Here is a 25,773-nt window from a genome sequence, read left to right on the forward strand (position 1 = left end):
TGTGCAGCCCTTCGGAGGGCCTGTATCGTGTAAGGCCGGCAGATCACAGTGAATGAAAAGAGTGAGATGCTACATTCTGGCCAGCAGCGGGTGGGCGGGTGAACGAAAGATCCGCGAATGGGCCTTGATTAGTTCCAATGCACGTACTCCGTGAAAGTGATCATGGGTTCAAGTCTGCCGCTGTAGCCAGGTGGCATGAGAGAGACCACATGCAAAGTAGAAGGAAATGACAACACAAATCAGATCAATACAAACCCTGCCTCCTGTTAAATCAGGGTGCAAGTTCACAGCTTCAATGAGGCATCCAGATACCAGCAAAGCTATCTTGCATGTTCTCCCTCCCCACAGGCCTAACCAGCCCCCCCCCTTCTTTCACACCCACCAGAGCGCCTGGGGCCATGCATGTAACAGCAGTGCACAGTATAAATCCCAGTCACATGACATAGCATGACCAATTTACAATGGTATCTGCAGGAAGGATCGAATACGCAAATACCTCATGAGAAATTACCTCATTTATTTGGTCGAATTAGTTAGGGATTTGTGCTTCTTTTTATTAAAAATAGATGGGGGTGGGGGAAGGGAATAGGTTAAAAAAAATAACGAGGGTGTTATAATTAACCTACCCTTCCCCAATGAAACTAGTGCCTAGATACCTACGGGTTATGTGTGCTGCAAATAAATGTAAATAAATAAATAAATACGGTAGGGGGAGTGGGTGGTCGGATGGGTCTCCCCCATTATTAAAAAGAAAATGTGATACAGAAAAAGTCGGTCATTTCTCAGTAGGGCATTTTTTTCGATCATTTGACGGTAATCGATTTACAATAGGCCAGGATTTTGAGACCTGGGGCCTAGTGTGTGGTGGCTGGCATATTGCAGGTCCATTTCACACCTGTGAGTAACATACTAATAAAAAAGATTGCTCGGATGTCAGAGAAACATACGAAGGTACTACACATGAAATCCAAGCTTACGGAATGTCCAGAGCAGCTGTACCTAAACTTCCCCCCTCCATGAAAGCCGTTGAAAGTGGAAAACAACATGCGTTTGACCCGCCCCTGCATTATCTTAAATCGTACCGTAGGGGAGTTGCCCGATACTCTTTGCAATTCATTTCCATTCTCAACACAGGCATTGAGATCGAAAAAAAGAAAAAAAAACATTTGATTTACATACTGCATGCAAAGTTTTCGAAATAACAGCGGTGATATTTTGGGAAATCTCCATGTTGCCAGCACGTGGTAGCACGGCGCTATGCTTATAATCGGGCAGATCCAGCAGCAGCCGTGATTACTGCATGCACCCGAGGATGCATCTGCCAACCTCATAGTGAGGCCCAGGCCTCACGTGAACTGGCGCTAGAGTACGCGTCTCTACCCTGCTCACACCCTGCATGCAAATGGGCTCATTGACACTGCCCGCCGCCATCCTTGACACTCGCGCTCTGCAGTGTGACTGTGCATGCAGCTTGCTTCCGGGTTGCCGGTGGCTGCGCAGCTGTGGCTGCATGCCAGAGTCTCTTCTGCAGTTCCTGCTGTGAGCCTTGAGCAGACTGAAGACCACTAACTAGCCTGGGAAGATTCCTGTGGCGCCTCTGGTGAGTATCGCTCCTTGGAAGCCACGCCCTCAAGCCCACGTTACTGACAAAGACGAGCACCTGCGCACCTTCGGTTGGTCCTGGTAATGCCCTTGGTTATCAGCAATTATTCCTTTCCGACCATTATACCTTTGATGTATCCACCGGCTTTATTATAAAGCTGGCCATAGTTCACTTGGCGAACAGTCAAGGCACGGCACGGCGTTGGGCAAGATTCTGGGGGGAGCAAACTTTGCTGCAACAGCGACACCCAGTGCCCAAACAAGGAAAGCACTGACCGAAAAGCCATCGGTGCAGCAGTGACTCCAAGTGTTGAATCCGGTCATTACAGAGGAGGAGGATGAGACCAGCAGTAGTCCAGCAGTGACATAAGGCCCTGATTACTTACCAGTACTCTTTATTACTCCTAGCCCTGCCCTTTCGTGTCACAGTAGACACGCCTGAATGTGATAAGCCTTGTGACAAAACCCTTCCTTCTCCTGGCTATCCAGGGTATAAAGCACCTGATCAGTCCCAGAATCCTCCTGCCCATGTCAATGGAACTGGGGTCAGATCACCATCAGGGAGTACTGTAACGAGGAAGGGTCTCCCCAGGGGGATCCTTAACAGAGAGAGATCAGCTAAGAGGGGCCATCAGCCAACACCGCAAGCCAGGGGAGAAGTAGAAAGCAGCCCTAGAAACAATACCCGTGAGAAACCGTCCTCCCTAGGAGGTAAAAACAGAAAAAGCCAGCAGGACCCAACTTCAGAGAGCAGGGAACAGACTAGAGGAGAGGGCAGAGATGCAAAAGCAACCCTCCAGCAGACCTAGAGCAAGGGCATTCTGCTGCATGGCAGGAGCCCAGGCGCCATATCCAAAAATCCCAAAGGGGGCGCAGCCGGACCCCCAGACCTGCAGAGCCAGGAGTGGGACTTTCCAACGAAAATAAAGAACACGCCTTTTCAGGTAAGTCACACATGTCACAGCGCCGCCCTGGTGCCACACGTTTCAGGCAGAAGGATGTATTTCCACAGACTTCATAATCCCACCATAAATGTCTTGGTGTTTGTCGAAGAAATTACAAAAGGGCGCAACCGAGGCAAATACACTTGCCAGGGGCAACCCTAAACCACAAACTCGCAAGTTCTGTTTAGGAATGTAAGAATGAAATTCCAACCATCCCATTCACCACCAGGCATGACTGGGTGAGTCGGTGGGTATGGAACTTGCTACCTGATTGGTGCCTGTAGTCCAAAAAAACCACCAGCAGAAAAAAGGTAGGACCGAGCTTCTAAACCAGGAAGGGATTCCAGCTCCTACTTGTCCTCTCCCCGTGGCACAGAAGCCCACTGTGCCATGCTAAACATGCACTAACTGCATATAATGCACTACTAATATGTAGTGCCTGCTGCCAACACTGATCTTCTTCATAGCACCATTCATTATACTAACCAGTGTCATTGTACACAAAAAATCCATACATGAAGCCATAGTGGTGTGTAAACCTAGATCTGGGCAGCAAACGAACAGATGTGGTGCAGAGCCAGCCAGCTGTGAACCCAGGTGGGTATTAGGTGAGAGCAGATGCAGCAATGAGCTTTTCCTGAGCTGAGGATCCTTGTTTCACCTCTTTACAGGCAACCTTGGCTTTAAGGAGGTGGAAGGAGGGTGTGATTTCTTGGAGCAAGGCAGATCCAAACTGGTGGAGGGAAAACAAGCAGCTTTCTAGGCCAACAAAGCCCAGCCAGCAGCAAAGTCATAACTACAGGAACATGGAGGCGAGCCCAGGCCAGCATGCCTCCCAGGGTTTACTGCCTGGAAGGACAGAAAGCAAAACAGGAGGATTCTGGGGCTGGTCTAGTGCTGTATACTCCGGATAGAAGGGGAGGTGATCATCAAGAAAAGCAATAATTAGCATCACCAATAGTTTGGGCTATTATGTAGGCATGGAAAATGCATTTGCCAGGCCCTGCTGTAATGGTACTAACTGTCTAATAATGGTGGCAGCTGCAAAATGGTGCGAGTACCTGGGCATATAATAGCAGTACCGGGGAAATTACTATATATGCCTGTAGACAAGCCAGAACTGTTGGCTTTGCGAATACTTGTTTTTAACAGGGCTTCCGTGAAGGACATGCGTGCTGCTTATAAATCAAGTGGCTAAAGCATGGGTGCACAACATACGGCCCGCGGGCCAGTTGCGGCCCGCCATGCCCTTTTGACCGGCCCGCGAGGCACAAAGACTTTCCTAATGGAGGGCGGCCCGCGGCCGCCCTCCATTAGGAAAGTCTTTGTTGTCTTCCGGGCCGGTGAAAACACTGGCCCTCATTGGCTCAGCACACACGCATCACGTCGCTCCTACGAGCCACGTAATGCGTGTGTGCTGCACCAATGGAGGGCCAGCACTACGGCTGGCGTGGCCCATAAGGCTTGATGCCGGAAGGCATTTCAGCCTTGGACCACGCCAGCCGTAGTGCGATTCAAGCGACTTCCAGCTTACCTGCCTGCCTTCCAGCACGTCTCCGGTAAGTGGTCTGTTTGTGTTTGTGTGTCGGGTTTGTTTTGCTTTATGTTTGTGTGTATGAATGTTTGTGTTTGAATGTATTTTGAGTGTATGTTGAGATGCGGGGGTGGGGGGGTGTGTCGGATGTGTATGAATGTTTGTGTTTGAATGTATTTTGTGTATATGTTGAGATGCGGGGGCGGGGGGGTGTGTCGGATGTGTATGAATGTTTGTGTTTGAATGTATTTTGTGTATATGTTGTGATGCGGGGGTGGGGGGGTGTGTCGGATGTGTATGAATGTTTGTGTTTGAATGTATTTTGAGTGTATGTTGAGATGCGGGGGTCGGGGTGTGTCGGATGTGTATGAATGTTTGTGTTTGAATGTATTTTGTGTGTATGTTGAGATGCGGGGGTGAGGGGGTGTGTCGGATGTGTATGAATGTTTGTGTTTGAATGTATTTTGTGTGTATGTTGAGATGCGGGGGTGGGGGTGTGTGTCGGATGTGTATGAATGTTTGTGTTTGAATGTATTTTGTGTATATGTTGAGATGCGGGGGTGAGGGGGTGTGTCGGATGTGTATGAATGTTTGTGTTTGAATGTATTTTGTGTATATGTTGAGATGCGGGGGTGGGGGGGTGTGTCGGATGTGTATGAATGTTTGTGTTTGAATGTATTTTGTGTATATGTTGAGATGCGGGGGTGAAGGGGTGTGTCGGATGTGTATGAATGTTTGTGTTTGAATGTATTTTGTGTGTATGTTGAGATGCGGGGGTGAGGGGGTGTGTCGGATGTGTATGAATGTTTGTGTTTGAATGTATTTTGAGTGTATGTTGAGATGCGGGGGTGCGGGGGGGGTGTCGGATGTGTATGAATGTTTGTGTTTGAATGTATTTTGTGTATATGTTGAGATGCGGGGGTGAGGGGGGGTGTCGGATGTGTATGAATGTTTGTGTTTGAATGTATTTTGAGTGTATGTTGAGATGTGGGGGGGTGTGAATGTTTGTATTTGAATGTATTTTGTGTGTATGTTGAGATGCGGGGTCGGGGGGTGTCGGATGTGTATGAATGTTTTGATTTGAATGTTTTTTGTGTGCTGAGTTGGGGGGTGGGGGGTTCGGGTCTGTATGGGTGCATGTTTGTGTGTGTGTGTGCTGAGTTGGGGGGTTCGGGTCTGTATGGGTGCATGCTTGAGTGTGTGTGTGCTGAGTTGGGGGTGGGGGTTTGGAGTTGGGGGGGTGGGGGGTTCGGGTCTGTATGGGTGCATGTTTGTGTGTGTGCTGAGTTGGGGGGTGGGGGTTCGGGTCTGTATGGGTGCATGTTTGTGTGTGTGCTGAGTTGGGGGGGTGGGGGGTTCGGGTCTGTATGGGTGCATGCTTGAGTGTGTGTTGATTTGGGGGGTGGGGGGTTCAGGTCTGTATGGGTGCATGCTTGAGTGTGTGTGTGTGTGCTGAGTTGGGGGTGGGGGGTTCGGGTCTGTATGGGTGCATGTTTGTGTGTGTGCTGAGTTGGGGGGGTGGGGGGTTTGGGTCTGTATGGGTGCATGCTTGAGTGTGTGTGTGCTGAGTTGGGGGTTGGGGTCTGTATGGGTGCATGTTTGTGTGTGTGCTGAGTTGGGGGTGGGGGGTTCGGGTCTGTATGGGTGCATGTTTGTGTGTGTGTTGATTTGGGGGGTGGGGGGTTCGGGTCTGTATGGGTGCATGTTTGTGTGTGTGTTGATTTGGGGGGTGGGGGTTCAGGTCTGTATGGGTGCATGCTTGAGTGTGTGTGTGTGCTGAGTTGGGGGTGGGGGGTTCGGGTCTGTATGGGTGCATGTTTGTGTGTGTGTTGATTTGGGGGTGGGGGGTTCAGGTCTGTATGGGTGCATGCTTGAGTGTGTTTGGGGCATAGTGTTTGGTTGGGGGTGAGGGGGCCATGGGGCATAGTGTTTGGTTGGGGGTGAGGGGGCCATGGGGCATAGTGTTTGGTTGGGGGTGAGGGGGCCATGGGGCATAGTGTTTGGTTGGCGGTGAGGGACAGGGGGCATAGTGTTTGGTTGGGGTGAGGGGGCCATGGGGCATAGTGTTTGGTTGGGGGTGAGGGGGCCATGGGGCATAGTGTTTGGTTGGGGGTGGGGGCCATGGGGCATAGTGTTTGGTTGGGGGTGAGAGGGCAATGGGGCATAGTGTTTGGTTGGGGGTGAGGGACAGGGGGCATAGTGTTTGCTTGGGGGGTGAGGGACAGGGGGCATAGTGTTTGCTTGGGGGGTGAGGGACAGGGGGCATAGTGTTTGCTTGGGGGGTGAGGGACAGGGGGCATAGTGTTTGGTTGGGGGCGGGGGCCATGGGGTATAGTGTTTGGTTGGGGGCGAGGGGGCCATGGGGCATAGTGTTTGGTTGGGGGTGAGGGGGCCACGGGGCATAGTGTTTGTTTGGGGTTGGGAGCCATGGGGCATAGTGTTTGGGGGTGAGGGGGCCATGGGGCATAGTGTTTGTTTGGGGTTGGGAGCCATGGGGCATAGTGTTTGGTTGGCGGTGAGGGACAGGGGGCATAGTGTTTGGTTGGGGGTGGGGGCCATGGGGCATAATGTTTGGTTGGCGGTGAGAGACAGGGGGCATAGTGTTTGCTTGGGGGATGAGGGACAGGGGGCATAGTGTTTGGTTGGAGGTGGGAGCCATGGGGCATAGTGTTTGGTTGGGGGTGAGGGGGCCATGGGGCATAGTGTTTGGTTGGGGGTGAGGGGGCCATGGGGCATAGTGTTTGGTTGGGGGTGAGGGACGGGGGCATAGTGTTTGCTTGGGGGGTGAGGGACAGGGGGCATAGTGTTTGGTTGGGGATGGGAGCCATGGGGCATAGTGTTTGGTTGGGGGTGAGGGGACCATGGGGCATAGTGTTTGGTTGTGGATGGGAGCCATGGGGCATAGTGTTGCACTCCAAGAGTGAACTCAATAATAAAGCTAAAACAGGCACAGTTAGGAGATGTACATCCTTTGCTTTTTTGAGGAAACCTGACTCAACGAAGGCCATACTCCTCTTGGGTAACCCAAACAGCAAACTATAGCAGTCCAAAATAACGGAATGTCCAATCAAGGGTCAATAAAATATATATAATTTAATTAAACAGACGATATACAATAACTAAATCGAAATAAATGATAGCAATGGAAAATGTGTAGTACAAAATGTAAGTTTGAAATGCAATAAAAATCGTTACCCCTCAAAAACATATCTTTTTCCATGTGTTTAATACAAATTGGGGGTTGAAAAAGCCTCCTGACATGTCCCGCCTACCGCCCCGCCCACTTTTACTTTTCGGTGTTTAATACAAATTGGGGGTTGAAAAAGCCTCCTGACATGTCCCGCCTACCGCCCCGCCCACTTTTACTTTTCGGCCCACTATAGCCCTCATGTAAGGTACTTTCGGCCCTCTGTCAAAATCAGTTGTGCACCCCTGGGCTAAAGGAAGGTTTGCTTAAGACATTTCTATTACACCAGTGGTGTTTACAGCTCCAATTAAGCCATTAACTCTCTGAAGACTGCTTTGAAATAATGCTGGCAGGCACTTCAAGGGAAAAGTTTGATGTTAAGGCTTAAAAAAGTTAGCTCAAAGGGATCTCAGAATTATGTGTTTTGGTTGTGGAGGGGCAGGAAGTGGGTGGGAATGACCATAGGGATTAGGATGGCCATGGACATTCAATGGGTGGGTAAATGGGCAAACGACACCTATTTATTGTTTTCTTGTTTCTTCAAGCTTTGTGTCCCTTCTCATATGCCATCTCCCTCCTAGGTGTACACACATGCAATAGTTTTGGTTTATAAGTGGCCACCTAACTGCCAAAACTAAAAATGACTTTTTGGGAAAGGGTCTGGTCGGAAGGTAGATCGCCACCAGGAAGTGTACACTGCGTACACCAGACTACAGGCACCAACCTGTGATGACTACAAGGAGCCCTGGCCTAAAACAAACAAACAAACAAAACCTCTGCTCCCCAAACACCCAAGGACATCTTTGGTCAGTCACTTAGAGATCTGTCTTCGCTAACCAGCCTTGATAAAGACCTTTACGGTCGAAACACGTGTCGGCAGCACATGAACAACAGTGTTAACACACCTTGACATTTAACTGTACAGAGGGCAGTTGAGCAATTTATCAGGCAAAAGCCAATAAATAATAAATGCTAAACAATGAATTTTGTGGATTCTACCTAGTTACTCAGCGGAGTGGGGACAAAACCTTATTCTCATAACACCAGCGCCAATCGAGTAGAAGCTAACACCAAGCTTCCAGGAGTAAGTACTTGGATGACGCAGAGGGATGTGGTCATATTGACTTGTAGGACATTGATTGAGCGGTAGACGGACACCGGCGGAGCAGTGTCCCCTAGAGCCCAATCACTTTATGCCAGGGGTCACTTTGTAGTTTTGTCTCTGGCAGCACTATTTTCTTTCGAACAGGAGAACAACGGAGCAGTTTAAAAATCCTTCCCAAAGAAGCCCTGTCCTATGCCTTTGTCTCTTGTGGTGTGATGGCAGTGGGTAAAGGTGGGACCACCTAAGAGGCTGGGCCAGTCTAGTTCCCTACTGGGGCGTCAAAATGTTTGGGAAACATTTGTTTTGCATGTCTTTTTGTTATACTTTGAAGTCACTTCTGTGTTGTTTTGCATGCCTCAATTTGACCCCCATCCATTCCACGCCCCCATTCCATGCCTTTTTGTTTGTTCTTTATTTTCTTTGGTTGTTGATTTCTTTCAGTTGATTTCATTGGTGGATTTGATCCATTTCCCATGTACCATGTCAATGAAAAACACAACAACCTGCTGTTCAAGCAGACGTACCTGTAAGTATCCAAACACATGGGGGCAGTGCGAGGTTGTGTGGGTTGATTGCAGCTCACAGGGCCAGCTGAGCGTGTGTGGTGCATGGCACTGAGCGGTATTGCCTGTGGTAGTGCCCATAGGCGGTGTGAGTTGCAGAGCAATGGACTGTGGTATTTGACTACACCCAGGCATGTCTGGAGATGTGTGGGGGCCTGTTTCAACATGATGGTTGGGGGCCACCCGGCAAGATCAAAAACAGTCTAAGGCCCCCCCTGCAGTGTATACATTACAATGGCGGCAAAGATAAGGTTAATAGCCGCCAATTATCACAAGACGGCTAACCAGCAGGGGTCTTAAAGACTATATACCCACTGAAGAGCTATAAACCCTTCTTTGTCAGCAATTGGCTGATGTGGAGGAACCAGTGTTAGAAGGCAATGAGGAGATAACACTTCTGTAGATCCCTTAGGAATTGACGTTGCTGACTGCAACATGTGGGCAGTTGCTGGGGCTCCCCAGGAGCGCGAGGCCCCTTTCATTTGAAAAGGTTGAAAGGCCCTGATGCCGTCCCTGACTACATGCTAGACGAGACTTCAGAAAAGGGGCAATGGCGACTACCTGTCAGTTGCAAACTGTGCACTGTGGGATCCCCATGGCAACCCATATCTAACCTTTGAGGGGTCGGGCCAAGGCCTTTCACTAGATAAATATTCCAAAAAAGGGTCGTCGAGGTGATTAATAAGGGTTTTTCAGAAAAGGTGTGCTGTATTTATGTACAAGACCTGTGCTGTTCAGTGGAAGACTCCACGGTAGAGGTGGTGAGTGTTCCAGCGGGCGTACTGTGCTGTTGGGAATGGCACTTGCTTAAGTTCTTACAGCAGGCAGAGATTCAATGATCCTGTCGGTCCTCATCTGCTCTCAATATATATGCCGCCCCCTCTATTGCTGCTTATTCTTCTCCTCCTACTTCTGCATAGCTCCCTAGCTGTCCCCTTTCTTTGTTCTCACTCGCAGCATTGCCCTTCATCACGCTCACCCTCTCATGGAGGCCCAATCCGGGTGCTTTACTTTCTTTCTCTTTCTCTGATAGGTTCTTTCCATCCGTTGGTCTCATGTTGTCCCTGTCCCCGTCATGCCCATGTTATATGCATTTTCCCGTGCAATCTTTCTCTTTCTCTCTCGCTGTCCGCTGTCCCCCTCTCTTTCTCTCTCGCTCATTTTCACTCTGTCTGTCTGAGTCTGCCTTTCTATCTATTTCTCGGTCTGTCTTTCTCGTGCTTTTTGTCACTCTTTCTCCCTCTCTGACTCTCGTTTTCTCTCCCTCACTCGTCTCTCCCATGTCTGTCTTTTTCTCGCTATGTCTGTTAATCGGTCTCTCGATTTGTCTGTTACTCTCTGGCGCCCATTTTCTAAAACTGCACTGCCCAAAATCCTACCCTGATAAATAGAGGTCCCAAAGCCTCACGTAGCTCTGCTCATACTCCCAGTTGCATGAGTCTTTTGAGGGAGAGGGGGAGGCTGATTTACAAAAATGTTTTAACACGAGAAAGTCCCATTGAAAACATGTTTGTAAATCAGGCCTTTTATCGTTAATTAAGGCATTTGCACTATCGCCGCACCAAAAAGCCGCCCCCCCCCCCTCCGCCCGCCCCCAATCAGTTATTTATGACTTGCTATGCCTCTGCTGTGATACACAAACCCTCCTGGGCAGGGCGGTGGAGGTGGGGAGTTTGAGAAAGCCTTTCATTCTTTCTTTAGGCCCGATCCCAAGGCCCATTGCCCCTCGAATCACCTAGCAACCCAGCTTCGCAGCCCTCGTTAACATACGCAGCTTTCCATTTCTCCCAATTTGCAAAAATCTGGGGCAGAATCATTAATTGGGGCAAACAATGGACGGATTCATGCAGATACATTGCATTAGTGGGGGTACGGGTACGAGAAGGGGGGGAGTAACAAGGCCCAGAACCGTGACGTCTCAAGAGCTGCATTGGCTGAGGCTGTGGTGAGAATGAAACCGGACTCTCCGCCCGACACGTTTCTGGGCTCAAACAAGTGCATGCATACTTTAAAGAAGCAGCCAGGCCCTGCCCTTGAAGTGGGGCGACTTCCGGTGCGCTTGGTGGGCACTTCCCGTACACGTTGGCTCTGAAATGACAGGCCCAGAGCACCGGGAGTTGTGGAGGCCTCATGACCAAACTGCCCAGCCTCTGTGCCAGTTCACAGACAGCATTCACACACACAAACCAGTTAGGGTGACCAGACGTCCCGGTTTTGTCTGGACTTGAGCCCTCTGTTCCCTGTCCAGAGAGTTTTTTATTTAAAAACACCGTCCCAGTTTTGCAGAAATATAGTTGCTCCAGACGTATTTTTAAAAAAATGTATAACAATTATAAACTAAATGGACATCATAATAGTTTAAGAACGTTACCATCGGAGGATGGGCTCGAACTGCCAACCTCCCAGAACCCACATAGCGTGGGCACCCCAGTGCCTTGTCCCACCCCCCCACTTTATCCAGACCCCTCGTGACCCCCTCCGTCTCCCCCCCTACCTCCCGGCATAAGTCATACATCACAAGTTGAAGCAAATAATGACACAGACACTTTGTTTAAGATTGGAAGATTAGAATGCCTCAGCAGCTTTATTTGCATAAAGTCTTGGAGTTATCTTACAGGCGATCCGTAATTCACCGTCACTGATATACTACTCAATGTGCGGCTACCTAGGGATTCCTTGCCCTCCCCCCCCTCCCTCATCGTCCTCATCCGGTGGACGCCTCAGATTGAGCCCGGCCCTGGCTATCCACCTCGCTCTACCCCGGCCGTTTGTGATTTGATTTCCGCCCCGAGTTTCCCTAGGCCCCCTTTTCTCTAGGTCTTTAGTTGGGAATACCAGACCCCCCCGCACACTTCCCCTGTGTCCTGGTCGGGGTCTAGCTAAAACCGGCAGCCACGCGGTGCCTCGCTAATGTTCAGGTTCCTATACCGGCACCACCACAAGTGCCCCAACATTACACATATTACATATCCGTAGTCCGGGCCGATGCCGGCCACAACTTTCTGCCTGCCTAGTTGGTCGTCACTTTGCGACGTCCACCTAACCTTTACTTCTCCAAACTCTACTCTGTCCCTCCTATATCCCCCAGTTGCTGCTGGTACTGGAATCCCAGTCCTATCTAAGCTATGCAACCCCCAGGTCTCCCTTCCGTCTTCTCGAGCCCCCGAGAACTTCCCTGTTCCCTCTCTCCCAAGGCCCCAACCGGTGCAGCCTTACCCGGTGCCCCCCCCTGCCGGTGTCATATCTCTTCCGAATACCCTGTCCCTCCTTCTTCCTTCCTTTCCCAACTGGCTCCCCGATTCCCCCGGTCCACCCTTTGCTGCGCCCCGCCAGGCCCCCTCTTTCCTGTGCTTTCTGGCCCTCCCTGTCTGGGCTCCCTTCCCCCCCCCCCGATATTCTTCCCTTGCTTGAATCCCTCCTCAAGCTCCCCCCCTCATGCCCCCCCCCTTCGTGAAGACTTCCCCTTGCTGTAATTTTTGTCCCCGTAGCATAACCCCCCGTATTCTCCTCTTGTTCCCCCCCCAACCAGCTTCTCTTGCTGCCCTCTTTGAGTTTGTTGTTCGTTCCCTCCCCCCCCACAATTTTGGTCTTGGAATTGGCTCCCAAGTCCCCTACATCCCTCCCCTTTTACCCAGGGCCTCCCCCAAGCCTATTGCTCTTGGGGCGCCGTACATCTAAACTCTTGGCTGATCATTCCCCTATAGGTCTGTCAGTGCTTTGTTCGGGGATTGGCCTGTGATTCCTCCAAGACTCTCTGCTGGCAGCCGGCGGCGGAGAGTTCCCCCCCCCCAGCTTACTTGCACAGGGCACTCCCTTTCTTGGTTCTGTGGTATTGCGGGTGATAAACTCCGACTCCCCCCCCCCTTCCTGATCCGCGCCCCCTCACACACATCCCGCGTTCTTAAGTGCTGTCCTCCATTCTAAGGACATCATGGCGGTGCCCACTTCGGACAGGTGGGTCCTGTCCCCCTCGAAGTACCCGGGTACTTTTATAGTGATGAGGGGATGCCGAATCCATACCATCCCCCTGCTTTTTAGGAAACTCCCCATCCGATTATTCGTTTTCCTCCTTGCTTCCTCTATGGCCCCATGGCGTAACGCACCCCTCCACTCCTGTCTTGTGATTATCTCGGACCACATCACCTCGCACCCCCTGAAAGTCCTCCCTATTCTGTTTAGCAAGTTTCTTAAAAGTTCTGACAAATCCTTCCTGCCCTTAGCCACCAAATCATTTCCCCCTATATGTAACAAGATAATGTCGGGCGAAGGGTGTTGCTGCGCCGCCTGTTCCAATGTCGCCCATACGGACGTGCCTTTCAAACCCCCTTTGGTGATCCAACTAATCTGTGTGTTCCGTAGGCCCAAGTTCCCGTCCCGGAACGCCATCCGTGCTCTGGCCGCTGCCCGGGCCACGAAGGAGTGGCCCACGACCCATACCCTGTTGGCTTCTGTGGAGACATGATTGGTTGTATTAGCTTGCGTGACCTATTCGTGCCCCCTTGTCCCATATGCTGCCCCGCCCCCCCCCCGTGCCCCTGGATGCCAACGCGTCTACTCCGTTAGCGCACATATAATTTGAATTTGTCAGATGTCCATCTCCCTATCCTTTTGACCATGTCCTCCCCCAGCCTTTCCCTGCTCGCTGTTGTCGCTGCCCCTATGCGGAATGAGTGAGTTGAATATTGCCCCGGGTCCACACCCGAACTTGCCAGGGCCCCCTCTAAGACTCGCCTGAATTGAAACTGGGTGAGTGGGGTTCGGTCCTTGTGTCGGAACAAATAACCCGGTTCACCCCCCCTGATTGCGAAATATGCCGTCGTGCTCTCAACCGGACAAAACACCTCCTGTCCCAATCTGGCCAACACCAGTTCGCTACCCTTGGCCTTTTGGTCTGTTTTTGAGATCCTGATGTTTACTGATATCCCCCCCCTAATCTGGCGTACGTCACCCCATAGTAAGGCTCTGAGACTCTGGTCGTTCTTAGCTTTAGCCACTAACTCACTAATCCGTAGGGCCCCAAAAAAGGCCAAAGCGAAGCATGCTTTGAACATAATGCTTTCGTATTCCGAGTAACACACCCTTGTAGTTGCCGTCATGACCTTCTGTAGCAATTCAAAATCAATGGGTTTCCTCACTAGAGTTGAAGAGGTTGATGCCGTGGCCATCCCGCCCCTGCTCCACCCTTTTAATGCAGCTCTAACCAGAAAACCTTTAGTTGGGTCTTGCTGGCCCGCCAGCTGGCTATGAAATGCCACTGCGCTAAGATGTCCCGCCAGCCAGGATCTTGATTTTCCCATCCCTTTTGCCCAAAGCACGAAACAGTCCACCCTCTTGGCCATGTTGTCCCCCCCCAAATGTTTGGTGTGCAACAAAAGTGTCTCATAGTTGGCCTTGTATCGATTCCAGGTGCTCCCCGCTAAAGCTCTGGAAGCGAGCTTCCTCATTCCTTGACCCAACTCACTAGCTGCCATAGTTCCTTGTCGAACGGAGTCATGATGGCCTGTGCTTGGCTGTGCGCTTTCCTGAATCGTATCATCTGTGAACGAGAAAGTGCGTCAGCCGCTGTATTATCGACCCCAGGTACGTGCCGCGCTTTGACGGCTGCATTCATCCCCAGACATTTACGAACCATATGGCGTAATAGGCACAACGTTGCCGGGCATTTTGCCGAATGTGTGTTCACCGCCTGTACCACTGCCAAATTGTCCGACCACACAACAAGTCGTTTGTTGCACAACTCGTGCGACCAAATGTGCATTGCTGCCACCACTGGAAATAATTCCAACATGGTGATGTTTTTGCACATCCCCTTCCTCACCCATGCCTTAGGCCAGTCGGCCCGGCACCATTCTTTTCCCAATATTGCCCCGAATCCCACCCTACCTGCCGCGTCTGTGAACATCTGTAACTGTGCGCATGCCGTCCAAGGGGACTGCCATATGCATACCCCATTAAATTCCTTTAGGAAGGAGCGCCACACTTTGAGGTCTTCCCTCACGCCCGCCCCGAGGCGTACCTTATGCCACCCTTTTTCATGCCTTCCTGTCGCCGCCGCCAGACGTCTGGCAAAAACTCTTCCGGCCGGTATCACCCTGGCGGCAAAATTGAACTTGCCCACCAAAGATTGTATGTTTTTTATAGATGTCTTCTCCCCTTGCAATGCCCTATCTATGTCGCTAACGAATTCCTCAATCTTCTCTACCGGTAATCTGCATGACCCTTCAACTGTGTCTATTTCTATCCCTAGGTAGGTTAGCTTGGTGCATGGTCCCTGCGTTTTCTCCCCTGCCAGAGGTACTCCCAACTCCTCCGTTAATACCAAGAAATTATCGAGAAGTGCTGCGCAGATATTCGTACCCCCTCTTCCTATGAACAGGAAATCGTCCAAATAATGCGTTTCCCCCCCATGCCCTCCTTTTTATTGAGTGCCCATTCAAGGAAGGAACTAAATGCTTCAAAATATGCGCAAGAGATGCTGCACCCCATTGGCATGCATTTGTCTACGTACACCAGACCCTCAAACTGGAAGCCTAGGAGGAAGAAGCTGTCCGGGTGAACCGGGAGCAACCTAAATGCTGCCTCTATGTCCACCTTCACCAAGAGCGCCCCTTTTCCCGCTGCCCGTGCCAAACTTATGGCCTGATCGAACGATGCATAAGTTACTGAGCAAGCCTCTATGTCCAACCCATCGTTCACTGAGCCTCCCTTGGGGTGCGACAAGTTATGTATTAGGCGAAACTTCCCTGGTTCCTTCTTCGGTACTATCCCTAAAGGGGAGATGATGAGGTTTCTCAATGGGGGACCTTGGTAAGGACCTGCTATCCTTCCTAATGCAATTTCTTTGTTAATCTTTGCCCTGGCCACCTCCGCCCACTCTAAAATAGACTTAGAGTAATTCGCTGTTCTGGCCCCAATGCGTCCTTGGTAAGGGATGCAGAACCCCTCCACGAACCCCTGGGCTAAAGTGTCCCTCCCTAAGGAAGCAGGGTATTGTCCCAGCCATGTGAGCAGGCTATCAACCTTGATGGGTGAAAACCCCTTGCTATTAAGGCCGGTACCCGGCCCCCTCTGCCCCCCCCTTTTGTTCCCCCTGCTCCCATCATTACCATCGCTGGCTCTTGTGCCTGCTCCCGGTGCCGTGAGTGCCCTTGCCCCCTCTTCTCTTGATGAACAAATTGTCAAGGCACCTTAAAAGAAAAGTGTTTATTTTAGTATACAGTGTTTGTTTGGACGCGCAACGGCCACATAAATGACATCAATCGACCATTGTCCCAGACGTTCCCTATTGCCGCCCATCCCAGCGCTCACTTTGGTTGATCGCTTGCCGCTGGCCTTCCCCTGCACCACCGTGCTGGGTGACCGTGGGCCCCACACGCGGAGCATGCATGTCTGAATTTGCAAGTCGCTCCCCAATTGCAAACCCCCTCATTATAAAATCTGCAGTAAGCCAGTGTCCTCCCGCTCCCGGTGTTCGTTCGTCCCGCCCCGGTTGGCCTTGATATTGCTTCCGGGAGGGCCGGCTGTACTGTGCCTGTATTACCCCGGACCGGTTGCGGCCCCATGTTATTGGCCCATGCTGTCATTTCGATCCTCCCCTCCCTTGGTGCCACCGGTCTGGGGGCCGTACTTGCGCTGTTCAACCCAGCTCCCACTGCCGAGGAGCGTCCTCCCCCTGCCTCTGCCCAGGGATTAATGCGCCCTCCCGCCAACATGATTGTCCCATCCGCTTGCTCTATTGTCCCACTGGAAGACTCCAGCCAGTCCTCGACTGACTTATGATTCCATTTTAGTTTGGGATCATGTTCCATTCGTAAACGAAATCGCTTGTCTCTCAAAAACCATTCATTCCCATCCTGTTGGTTATATTCATGTATAACACATGCCCTGTATGCCATCAGGTGTGGACCCAGGTCTGGGTCCTTTTGATTAAGTGTCTGGGACAATATCTTAAATGCTGCGAGCCAATTTTCCAGAGTTTCTGCCGGCCTCACCCTTTTTCTGGCCTTGGCTAATTCCCTCCCACCTGTTCCCCGCAGTGTGTCATTGCCCTTTGTTTCGTGCTCCAAGAGAGATAATATGTCAATGAACTTGCCCTCCCAAATTTCTTGCTTCACCCACTCTGGCAGCAGCCATGCTGAGTAATTGCCCCCTGTTGCTGGTGGTAATTTGGTATTTGTGACCTCCACCCCGGTGCTGGAAGTGCCGCTGTTTGCTGGGATGTTGCTTATTGCCCCGTCTTCCCCCCCCTGCCAGACCTTGCTTGCTCCCGTAGTGGTTGCCCCAGGTGCCTTGATTGCCATGGGGGCTGATGTGACCGTTGCCCCTTGCGCTGCCAATACTGCCCTTACGATTTTTTGGATAAATTCCGACTCACCCTCACTGCCCACAGGCACGCTGGCTGGTACCGACCCGACCCCCCGGTCAGGCGATGTTATCCCTTTCGGTTGGGCCTTAGGCGGCGGGGCGGGAGGCTGTGCCGGCGATGGCACATTTGGCGCGGTTGCTGGTGGTGCCGGTGTCGCCCCCATCCTCGCTTTTAACGCTGCCAGTTCTTCCTCCAAGTCCCTTTTTGTCTTTTTTACGTGTGGGCCCCCACTTGTTTTCGCCGTGCGCTTCCGGGGGGGCCCCCCCTCCTGACCCCCACCCGCAGGTGGGTTCTCGTGGCCCCCCACCCCTTCGCCACTTGTCGTGTCCTTGTTTTCCGGCACGGTTTTGCCCGCCTCCGGATTGCTTCCGGGGATGGCAACTATGTTGGTGATTGTTGGGCCCCCCATCCTTGCCATGGCCGCCTGCCACCCCAAGACCTCGGTGAGGGCTAGAAATTCGGCCCAAGATTGTGCGTCCATTCCTCGCCCTGTGTTTGATGGTCCGGCTGCTTCTTCCAATGTCTGGCCGTCTTCGGATAGCACGAGCTCTACCACCTCCAGGCCGGTATTGACTGCGCTTGCCTGTACCGAATGTTTGGGTCACTGTGGAGTACATAAAACTTGTTTTAGCTGAACCCCAATGTGCCCTGCATGTCCCTTGCCGCCGTTTATGTACCAACTGCCCCCTTATTACCCTTTAGCGCCCCTCCCGCGATCTGTCGATATATGTACCCCTTCTCTTCCTTATTGCACAACCCCCACACCCCTTTCTACCGTGCCTTCCCTACCCAAGGATGTAATGGTACTGGCGCCCCCTTTAATTTCCACACCAACGCGGCCGCTCACCCACAGTAATTGACCCTGGTCGCCCACATAAGTTGTACCGTGAACCAACCCCACATAAGCTCTTGAGCAATGTAAACTTCGAATTTTTCACATTTGTAGAGTACCTCATAATTTATACGGAAGGTCATGTTTGGCCTCCCGGAGGAAAACAAGTGTAATTTTACATATGGGTAATCGTGAAAGGAAATGAGAGGCTGGGCCCTCAAATAACCCTTGCAATATCCCGCACGATTGAGTGGGGGAGCGAGGCACAGCGCAGGCCAGCAGCTGTGCCGGAGTGCCCGCCCACCTACCCCTCACAACCCTGCACTCCGCCCCGTGCCATCGCGCCCACCCATGACGCCCCGGACACCTTGCCCCCCCCACGCATCTCGGACCATAGCAGTGTGGTGCAACGAGCCCCGCAGGAAACTCGCGAATACCACCCTTCCCCAACCCCTCCCCACCACCGCGTGACGCTGAGGGCCCCACCATCCCCATTGTCATCCGTATGGCGCCCTAAACCTTCGTAGCTTTACAAGCCAGCATTAGTAGTAGTGTAGTAGTAGTAGTAGTGTGGAACAGAGGTAACGGGTGGTTTGCGTTTTTGGAACCCAATATGCCCGCTTTGACTCTGACCCAACCAACGTCCCCGATGCTCCCCTCCCTGCCCCCGCCCGCCCTCGCATAACACAGCTATCCAGCTTGCGCGCTGAACACATTTCCCATTGCCGTTATGGTCCTCAAGATGGCCCCGCCATCCCCTCAAGTCATGCAGAGCACAGCAGTCCTCCGGGCTACTCCCCTGCAGGGCCCCCTGGCACCTCCAGAAATGAGAAGGGAGCAGTGCAGGGCGCCCCCGAGCGAGGCGGGCCCCTCACAGGGACCCAGCGAGAGCACCCCAACTCATCGACACCGCGCGTCACCCACCCGCAATTTAACAACACACAAAATAGGCGCCTCCCAAACAGCTCGTTCCCGCGCATGTCTTCTCTGCGCATGCGCTTTGGTGCCTCCCTTTCCGCGTAAGCTTTGTTGTTCGTATCCTTCTACAGAGCATGCACGTTTCTCGATGCTGTTTGTAGGCATGTGGAAATCAACGCCCTTCTAACGGAGCTTGCGCATTGTTTATTCTATTGTACGAATGCGCACAAATAATTCTACTCACTGAGCATGCGTATTAGTTTTTTGCTTGTAGGCATGCGTAAATCACCATCTACTGACTGAACATGCGCATTTTGTATCCTGTATACATTTTGTAGGCATGCGCTAATCAGACTTCCTTTCCACTGAGCATGCGCGTTCCCCACCGCTGACCCCGGGAAGCCCCTTTGCAGATTTGGATGGATTGCGCCGCCAACTCGAGTTCCATGAGCTTGGGTGTCTCACCCGTACGGACGCGCTCCTCCCAGCACGCGAACCCACTGTCACCAGCTGCAAACCCTGCCCTCCCCAGTCTCCCCATCCATCCCGCAGGCACTTCTCCCACCCACAAGTGCCACTGAAACGGGTTGCACCCGGCACAACCTCACTGCACCACTCCCGCTAGGCGCCCCCCTCGGTAGCACCCAGGAGAAACCACTGAGGAGCACGGGAGCCGCCCCGGGACAGGCGGAGGTGGGGTCGCGCGCTCCCGCAGCCGCCACTCCGTGCGACTCTCTGTGCGGGGACGGCCAGCGCAGAGACGCGGCTCCGACTTCATCCAGAAGCACGGGATAGGAGCAGGGGGACACGCGGGGTGCGGAAAATGGTCTCCCGTCTAGGGCGCGCTCACAGAGAGAAAAGGAAAGTCTGCCCTGTGCAGTGGGTGAACCAAGCGCTCGTGCCCTCGCACAGCCAGCAAAATCCGTTCACCATGAAGGGATGGAGATCGAAGCGGGCGCGGAACTGGAATGGGACAATGGACGCTCCAGTTGGCACCCATCACCATGTGTGAACCCCCGTCCGCCTGCACCCGAACACAGCACACGATGGCCCCTCTCCCCCAAGCTCGGCGGCAAACAAAGCACCCCTGGACCACTCCCCGTCGCCCCCGTAACGGCGGCCCTTGTCTCCCAACTCGCTCCACTCCGTGGATGCGTGGGTGGGGGGGTCCAACGGCGCCACGAATGCCCCACGGCCTCGACGCGCTCAGCGCTGGCGGCCAATCCCTTGCCCGTTGACCAAACCGAGAGACTCCTCAGGAATAGTGGGGGCGTGATACCGGGACCGTGCGTGCCCAGTCTCCCCGACCGCCGCCAAGCCCACACGGAGGCGGGCAAAACCGGCACCCATGAGACGGCCACACCAGGGCAACACATTGCCTCATCCCCCACCCCAACACTCCGCAAATCTCCACGCCCTTTCCCCTCCCATAAACCCCCGAGCGAACATGCCTGGTGGCCACGACATTCCTCCGCCGTGGCAAATGAACCGCGCCCCAAGCCCATTCCCTACTGCGTGCTCAAAATTCACGTGCCCATACTATGCCCGAATCACCATCCCAGACCCATCGGACGCACACCTACATTCGGTGATCATTCTTATAGACCCCCAAAACACTTTGATTTTTTGTAACGGTGCCATGAAGCCATTTGGTGCTAGTTGCAGGCCCCAAACGTTATACACCCCCAAAAACCACGGTGACCATTGTGCCCTCCCGGGCCTCGACATGCTCTGCACCCGTGCCATAGCGGACGCTCTAAACGCCGTGCTAAGGCGAGACGCGGTCCCGAAAACACGCTAAACTCGGTGTAACAGTGCCACACCTACATATCCTCGGAACCGTCATTTTCGAGACGACACCCCCCCATACCAGCGCCAACCCCCGCCCGCTTGAACACGATACCTTTCCAGCCCATAACCGTAACGCTAGCGCCACGCCGCCCACCCCGGGCCTCAACCTCCCCCCCATGCTACCCCCAACGAACCTCGTGTAATCTTGTCTGGAAATGCGACCGAACCCCTGCAACGACCGGAACTCCCGAGGTCGACCCGTCTTCCACTCCAGTAACACGCTCGGAACGGACCGCGATGTGACGATGCCCGATGCCGACGACGACCGGGAAGCAGGATGCCGAAACAAAACGGAGCTCCAGTGAGGCGGGAAACCGAGGGAGAATGAACCGAGGGAGAATGTGTGATTGCTCACACAAGCCCGTCCCTTTATGGGCTGGCTTCGCCCCGGTTTCCCGTCCCGCCCCTCTGGTTTGGCGCGCTCCAGAGGGGCGGGCTCCGTGTCCCTCTCTTCCTCCCGCCCCCCTGACCCATCGTCCCTTGGAAGGGGGGGGAGGGCGGCTGGACCGCCCCCACTAAGGGGCGGCGCCCGCCATGCCAGCTTCCCTGGCGCGTTCGCCCGCCATACAGTAACCGCAGGAGCGGCATTTCTCAGCCACAGAGACTGGCTGAGTAATGAGCAAATAGCAAAGCATGCAACGTCAAACAGGTTCATTATTTGCATGCTTATATGGCTAGACAAAACTACATGATTGGGGGGGGGGGGTCGGTCCAGTTAACGGCGGGAGAGGAGGGTGGGTGAGGTAGTCTTCCTTTATGTTGTTGGTTTCCCCCATTTTTTGTCTTGAAAATCTGGCAACCCTAGTATTATTAATGTTAGTGGGTCAATTATAGCAGTCTTATATTCTTAAGCAAAACACTAATAATAATATGTTATTCATATAGCTCTTTTATCCAAAGGGATTTGTTTACATAAGACCTATTTACATACGTTACTATTACCCAATCGAAATTGCTACTCACTTTATCTACCTCAAAAGAATGAAAGGCTGAGTCGACCGGCCGGGATTTGAACCTGCGATCTGAAGATCAAAGACAGTGGTGTAAATAGAGTAATTTCGTTGGCTGTTACGTTGTATATCCAGCTATGATGACTGTCCAGCGGCTTATGCTCTGTGAGGGACATTTTCTGACCCGTGCGCATTCAGACTTGAAAGTCCGTTCAAACTCTTAAACGCACAGTCCCATGATTGCAGTTCTGCCTGCTGAGTGAAACAAAAAAATATTATTGGTTCAAAAAGTGCTTTTGGATGGGCTGTGTCCTCGCTGGCTCACGCCCATCACTGTCACACTCATGGAGCGAGACTTTTATGCCTGTAATGAAATAATCACTCATGCAGTGCATACATGTCACTGTGGTCATACTTATGTTGTTAGACACACCTCCATCGTTTGGGTCAAGCTTATTGATTGGAATCTGGGCACTTGTTAGGCAAGGTCACAGTCCTGGACTAATGTGAGAGACTCACACGCATCACTGAGGTTACACTCATGGAGAGAGAAATTCATTCTGATCATTAAGGGCACACATGAATTAATAATCTGAACCCCTATGCGCAGATGTCATCCTCAGGCAGCCAGAGATTTGCACTCATTGGACTATGCTGCCCTGGCTATGTATCTTTTGCTCTCTGTAAAAGCAAGTGGGAACCCATACCCTTACACAGGCCACCTCAAACTAGAGGGTGCATGTGTCTCATCGGCCAAAGGCCATTGTATTCAGTTGGGTTGTCTATTGGTAACTAACAGCTTATCTTCTCTTTCTCCACCCTCACCTTTCTCCCTGCAGGCCTGCGTAAATGAACCGGGGAGGCCCGCCCCAGAGGAGCGCCACTCAGCCATTGACTCACAGCGTTTTTCTACCTGGGGCCATGTTGGTCACTCATTGTAGTTGACACCGAAGCGTGGAGACGATGCAACGATGACGAAGAGCCGTAGCCCTATTGATTGACCGGAGGATAGCGGCGGTGAAGGCGTAAGACGGTGCCCTGCTCATGGGTGGGAACCTGTGACATCTGCTTTGACCCTCTGGTTGACCTAGGACTGGGGGTCTCACCCTTGAAAGAAAAAGGAACTCTTCAGATGATCCCACCTTTTGCTCTGTTGAACTGAGACTCCATTTCGATCAGGATGTGAGGCGGATCCGCAACGTGGCACGAGTACAGGAAGCCATCGGTTCTCAAGGGCGTCAAAGACACGTTTGGCTCAGCCACGGTTTCTCATCTCTACAGCTCATATTCAAAGATGGGACGGGCGCTCCAACCCCATATACCAGCCAGTACTGTAACTAATATGCACCATAGTCCTCAATCCAGGTCACCCTCAGGATGAGCGCCTTTTGAGGGCGCACTAGCCCTTAAAGCACAATGTAGCTTGTATGTATCATGGTGCAGAACATCCAATGGCTGGCTGTAGTTCTAGTTACACAATATTGATTATGCTGTTTTGGGCACGCTTTCACAGAGACGTATTTCTTAATTCAATGTCAAATGTTGCGTCTGTCTTCTTCAGAAATGTGTAGTTTTGGAATGGTCAAGGCACCGCTTGGCACCCATTCTTGCGTAACTTGTTCGTCTTGTAGACTTATTCTAGATGATCCATTTGAAGTTCTGGACATGTGAACTGCTTGCTTGCTAGCTGAGTGGGGCCACTAGACTTGAATTCGGAGACGCACAGGGGAGATGTGACAACTGTCCACCTCTAACGCAATGCCAATATGTGGCTTTGAGACTCAAAGGCCAGGCAGTGGACCAAGAATCTCCATTATTGACCCATCGTGACACAGACATCGATCTTCCAAGTTCGAGCGGCGGGTGTCGATAAACTCTGAAAGGGTACAGCCAAACGATGTTGAACCCTGCCTGCAGTGTGAAGAGAAACCACCCCATCTTGGAATAGCAAGCCTAGACTTAGGAGGGGGTGTGCATACAGTAGTCACACAGGAATGGATTATGGGGACACAGTCTCCGGCAAGGCAATTCTGTCAATGTCCATAGTCAATGAGCAAATACAGACATTATGCAAGAAAATACTTAAAAGTACTAAAGCACATTACACAATACAAGACCTAGATCAAGTTCTCTGGAAATTCTGTTAACTCCTCAAAGAACCTTAGTTCACAATTGTACATCCACAACTTCAAAGTGTTCGCATTAATTACTTAACACACATAATAATGATTATTATAATAAAACTACATGATTGTTTTTTGTGGTGGGTATTTTACTTAACAACTGTGACTGTTTTGCAATGGTGAAAGTATATCTATCTTTCCTGACTTTGTCCACTTACCCTACCCTCTTGCTTTTCAGAGTACCAGGGGACCACTCCTGTGGGGACAGTGTGTGGAAAAAGTATCCATTAACAGTAACTTAAAGAGCAGTTTCTGAGCTTGGTTTGTGTAGTTCTGATTGGAGGCTGCAGTGTCCAATCAAAGAAACTGACATTGAATGAACGAATGAAAGGAGGAACAGATCAATTATTTCACTTGCAGGGAGAGCTCTGCTTGGAAGGGTTTGAGGCACACCCCCCCCCCTAAACCAACTCCAGGTCTTAAAATCCCATCATGAAACCGGAAAACGAAATAGCTAGGAGTTTAGTAGAACAATTATAGCATGCTGAAAAATATGGTATGTTGAAATTGAAAAAGAGGAAGATTGGGGGGGTAAAGCGGAATGGGTGACTAGAGCAAAAGTTGTGACATATTTCTTAGAGCTATGAATTAATTAACTAATCTTTTATAACATACCAGAGATCAGCCTCTAAGGGCAGACCGGGTTTCGGGTTTCGAACCTGTGTAGCTCTATGTGGTCTTGCTTTCAAAATAATAGCATTGCCCCTGAGCTATCCTAGGAGCTTCTTTCTTCAAGTACACAGCCAAGGAACAAAAGCGAAATTGTATTCAGCCTATATAAGTACAATAATTAATGGCAAAATCATTGAAAAGACAGCAGAATAAATAACATTGGCCTAACCTTATTATCCTAAAGCCACAATGTAGTATGCCACCTTTATGTTCCGGAAAACCTTTGCGTTTTCACAACACCCTCATATCTCTAACCTTACACCACTCAGCCACTTAGAACCGCACAGCGTCCCTGTGAAGCCAAGAGTTTTTAGAAGTGTGTAATTGTTAATGATCTTGGGAGAGTAGAAAGATTCGAACCAGATAGCCGCTGTGAAGGACAGATTCCCTGCCCTCCTTCTAGTGCTTGGAAAGTTCTAGAGTGGGAGCAACTGGCCATTGCTCAGGTAATGTCTACTAAAGAGAAAGGCTGTTACTTTGTATTATTGACAACTTTGCTTGACGCCTATGAGGTTTTTTTCTTCACCCTTACCATACATCGTGGCAGCAAAGTCCCCTGTATGGTTTATATATCAGGAGCCAGGAGCAAGTTTACATATTATAGATTGATAAGAAGGCAATCGATTCTACAACTTTACAAGCTATACAAATAGAAATTTTAAAAAACAATTTTTTCCTCACATTATCAAGTGGTATCATTTTTGTAATCTTTAGCGTTTGTGGCAATTGTTTCAGAAACTCATAAAATAATATAGTAGGAGCTGTCTGTTTCTTTAATATATCTCGGTGTTCGTTCCACACGGTGCAGCATGCGTGTCTATGTTGCTTAAAACAAGAGCCTCTATTCTTAATAATTGGGGCCAGCAGAGAGACCGATATGGGATTCTGGGCAGGTGGTTGTTGAGATTGGGAGGGATCACATGTGCTCTCTTCGCCCTGATCTGAGGACATGGGTATCTTTCCCGGGAGCAGCTCTGCCATTGCTGTAGATACTCCAGAAGAATGGAGTGGACTCACAGTCTCGGAGGGGAGTCCCTCTGGTTAAGCACGGCTTAAAAAACATACAA

At 51.3% G+C, this 25,773-nt stretch overlaps 1 protein-coding gene across 2 annotated transcripts in view; it reads left to right on the plus strand.

The window, feature by feature from the left end:
* The window catches only part of NKAIN4 (sodium/potassium transporting ATPase interacting 4), a 409,197-nt gene extending 385,090 nt beyond the window's left edge, over nt 1-24,107 (plus strand). The window contains exons 6-7 of one of the 2 annotated variants that reach the window (XM_069650783.1): nt 8,814-8,898; nt 22,691-24,107. In XM_069650783.1, the coding sequence (XP_069506884.1) occupies nt 8,814-8,898; nt 22,691-22,700 (95 nt within the window). In that variant the 3' untranslated portion in view covers nt 22,701-24,107. The remainder of the gene's footprint in view (nt 1-8,813; nt 8,899-22,690) is intronic. The other variant, XM_069650784.1, reaches the window with a different exon arrangement.
* The last annotated feature ends 1,666 nt before the right edge of the window (nt 24,108-25,773 follow it).

Source organism: Ambystoma mexicanum, chromosome 3p (genome assembly GCF_040938575.1).
Source record: "Ambystoma mexicanum isolate Mex_15411 chromosome 3p, UKY_AmexF1_1, whole genome shotgun sequence".
Taxonomy (NCBI): domain Eukaryota; kingdom Metazoa; phylum Chordata; class Amphibia; order Caudata; family Ambystomatidae; genus Ambystoma; species Ambystoma mexicanum.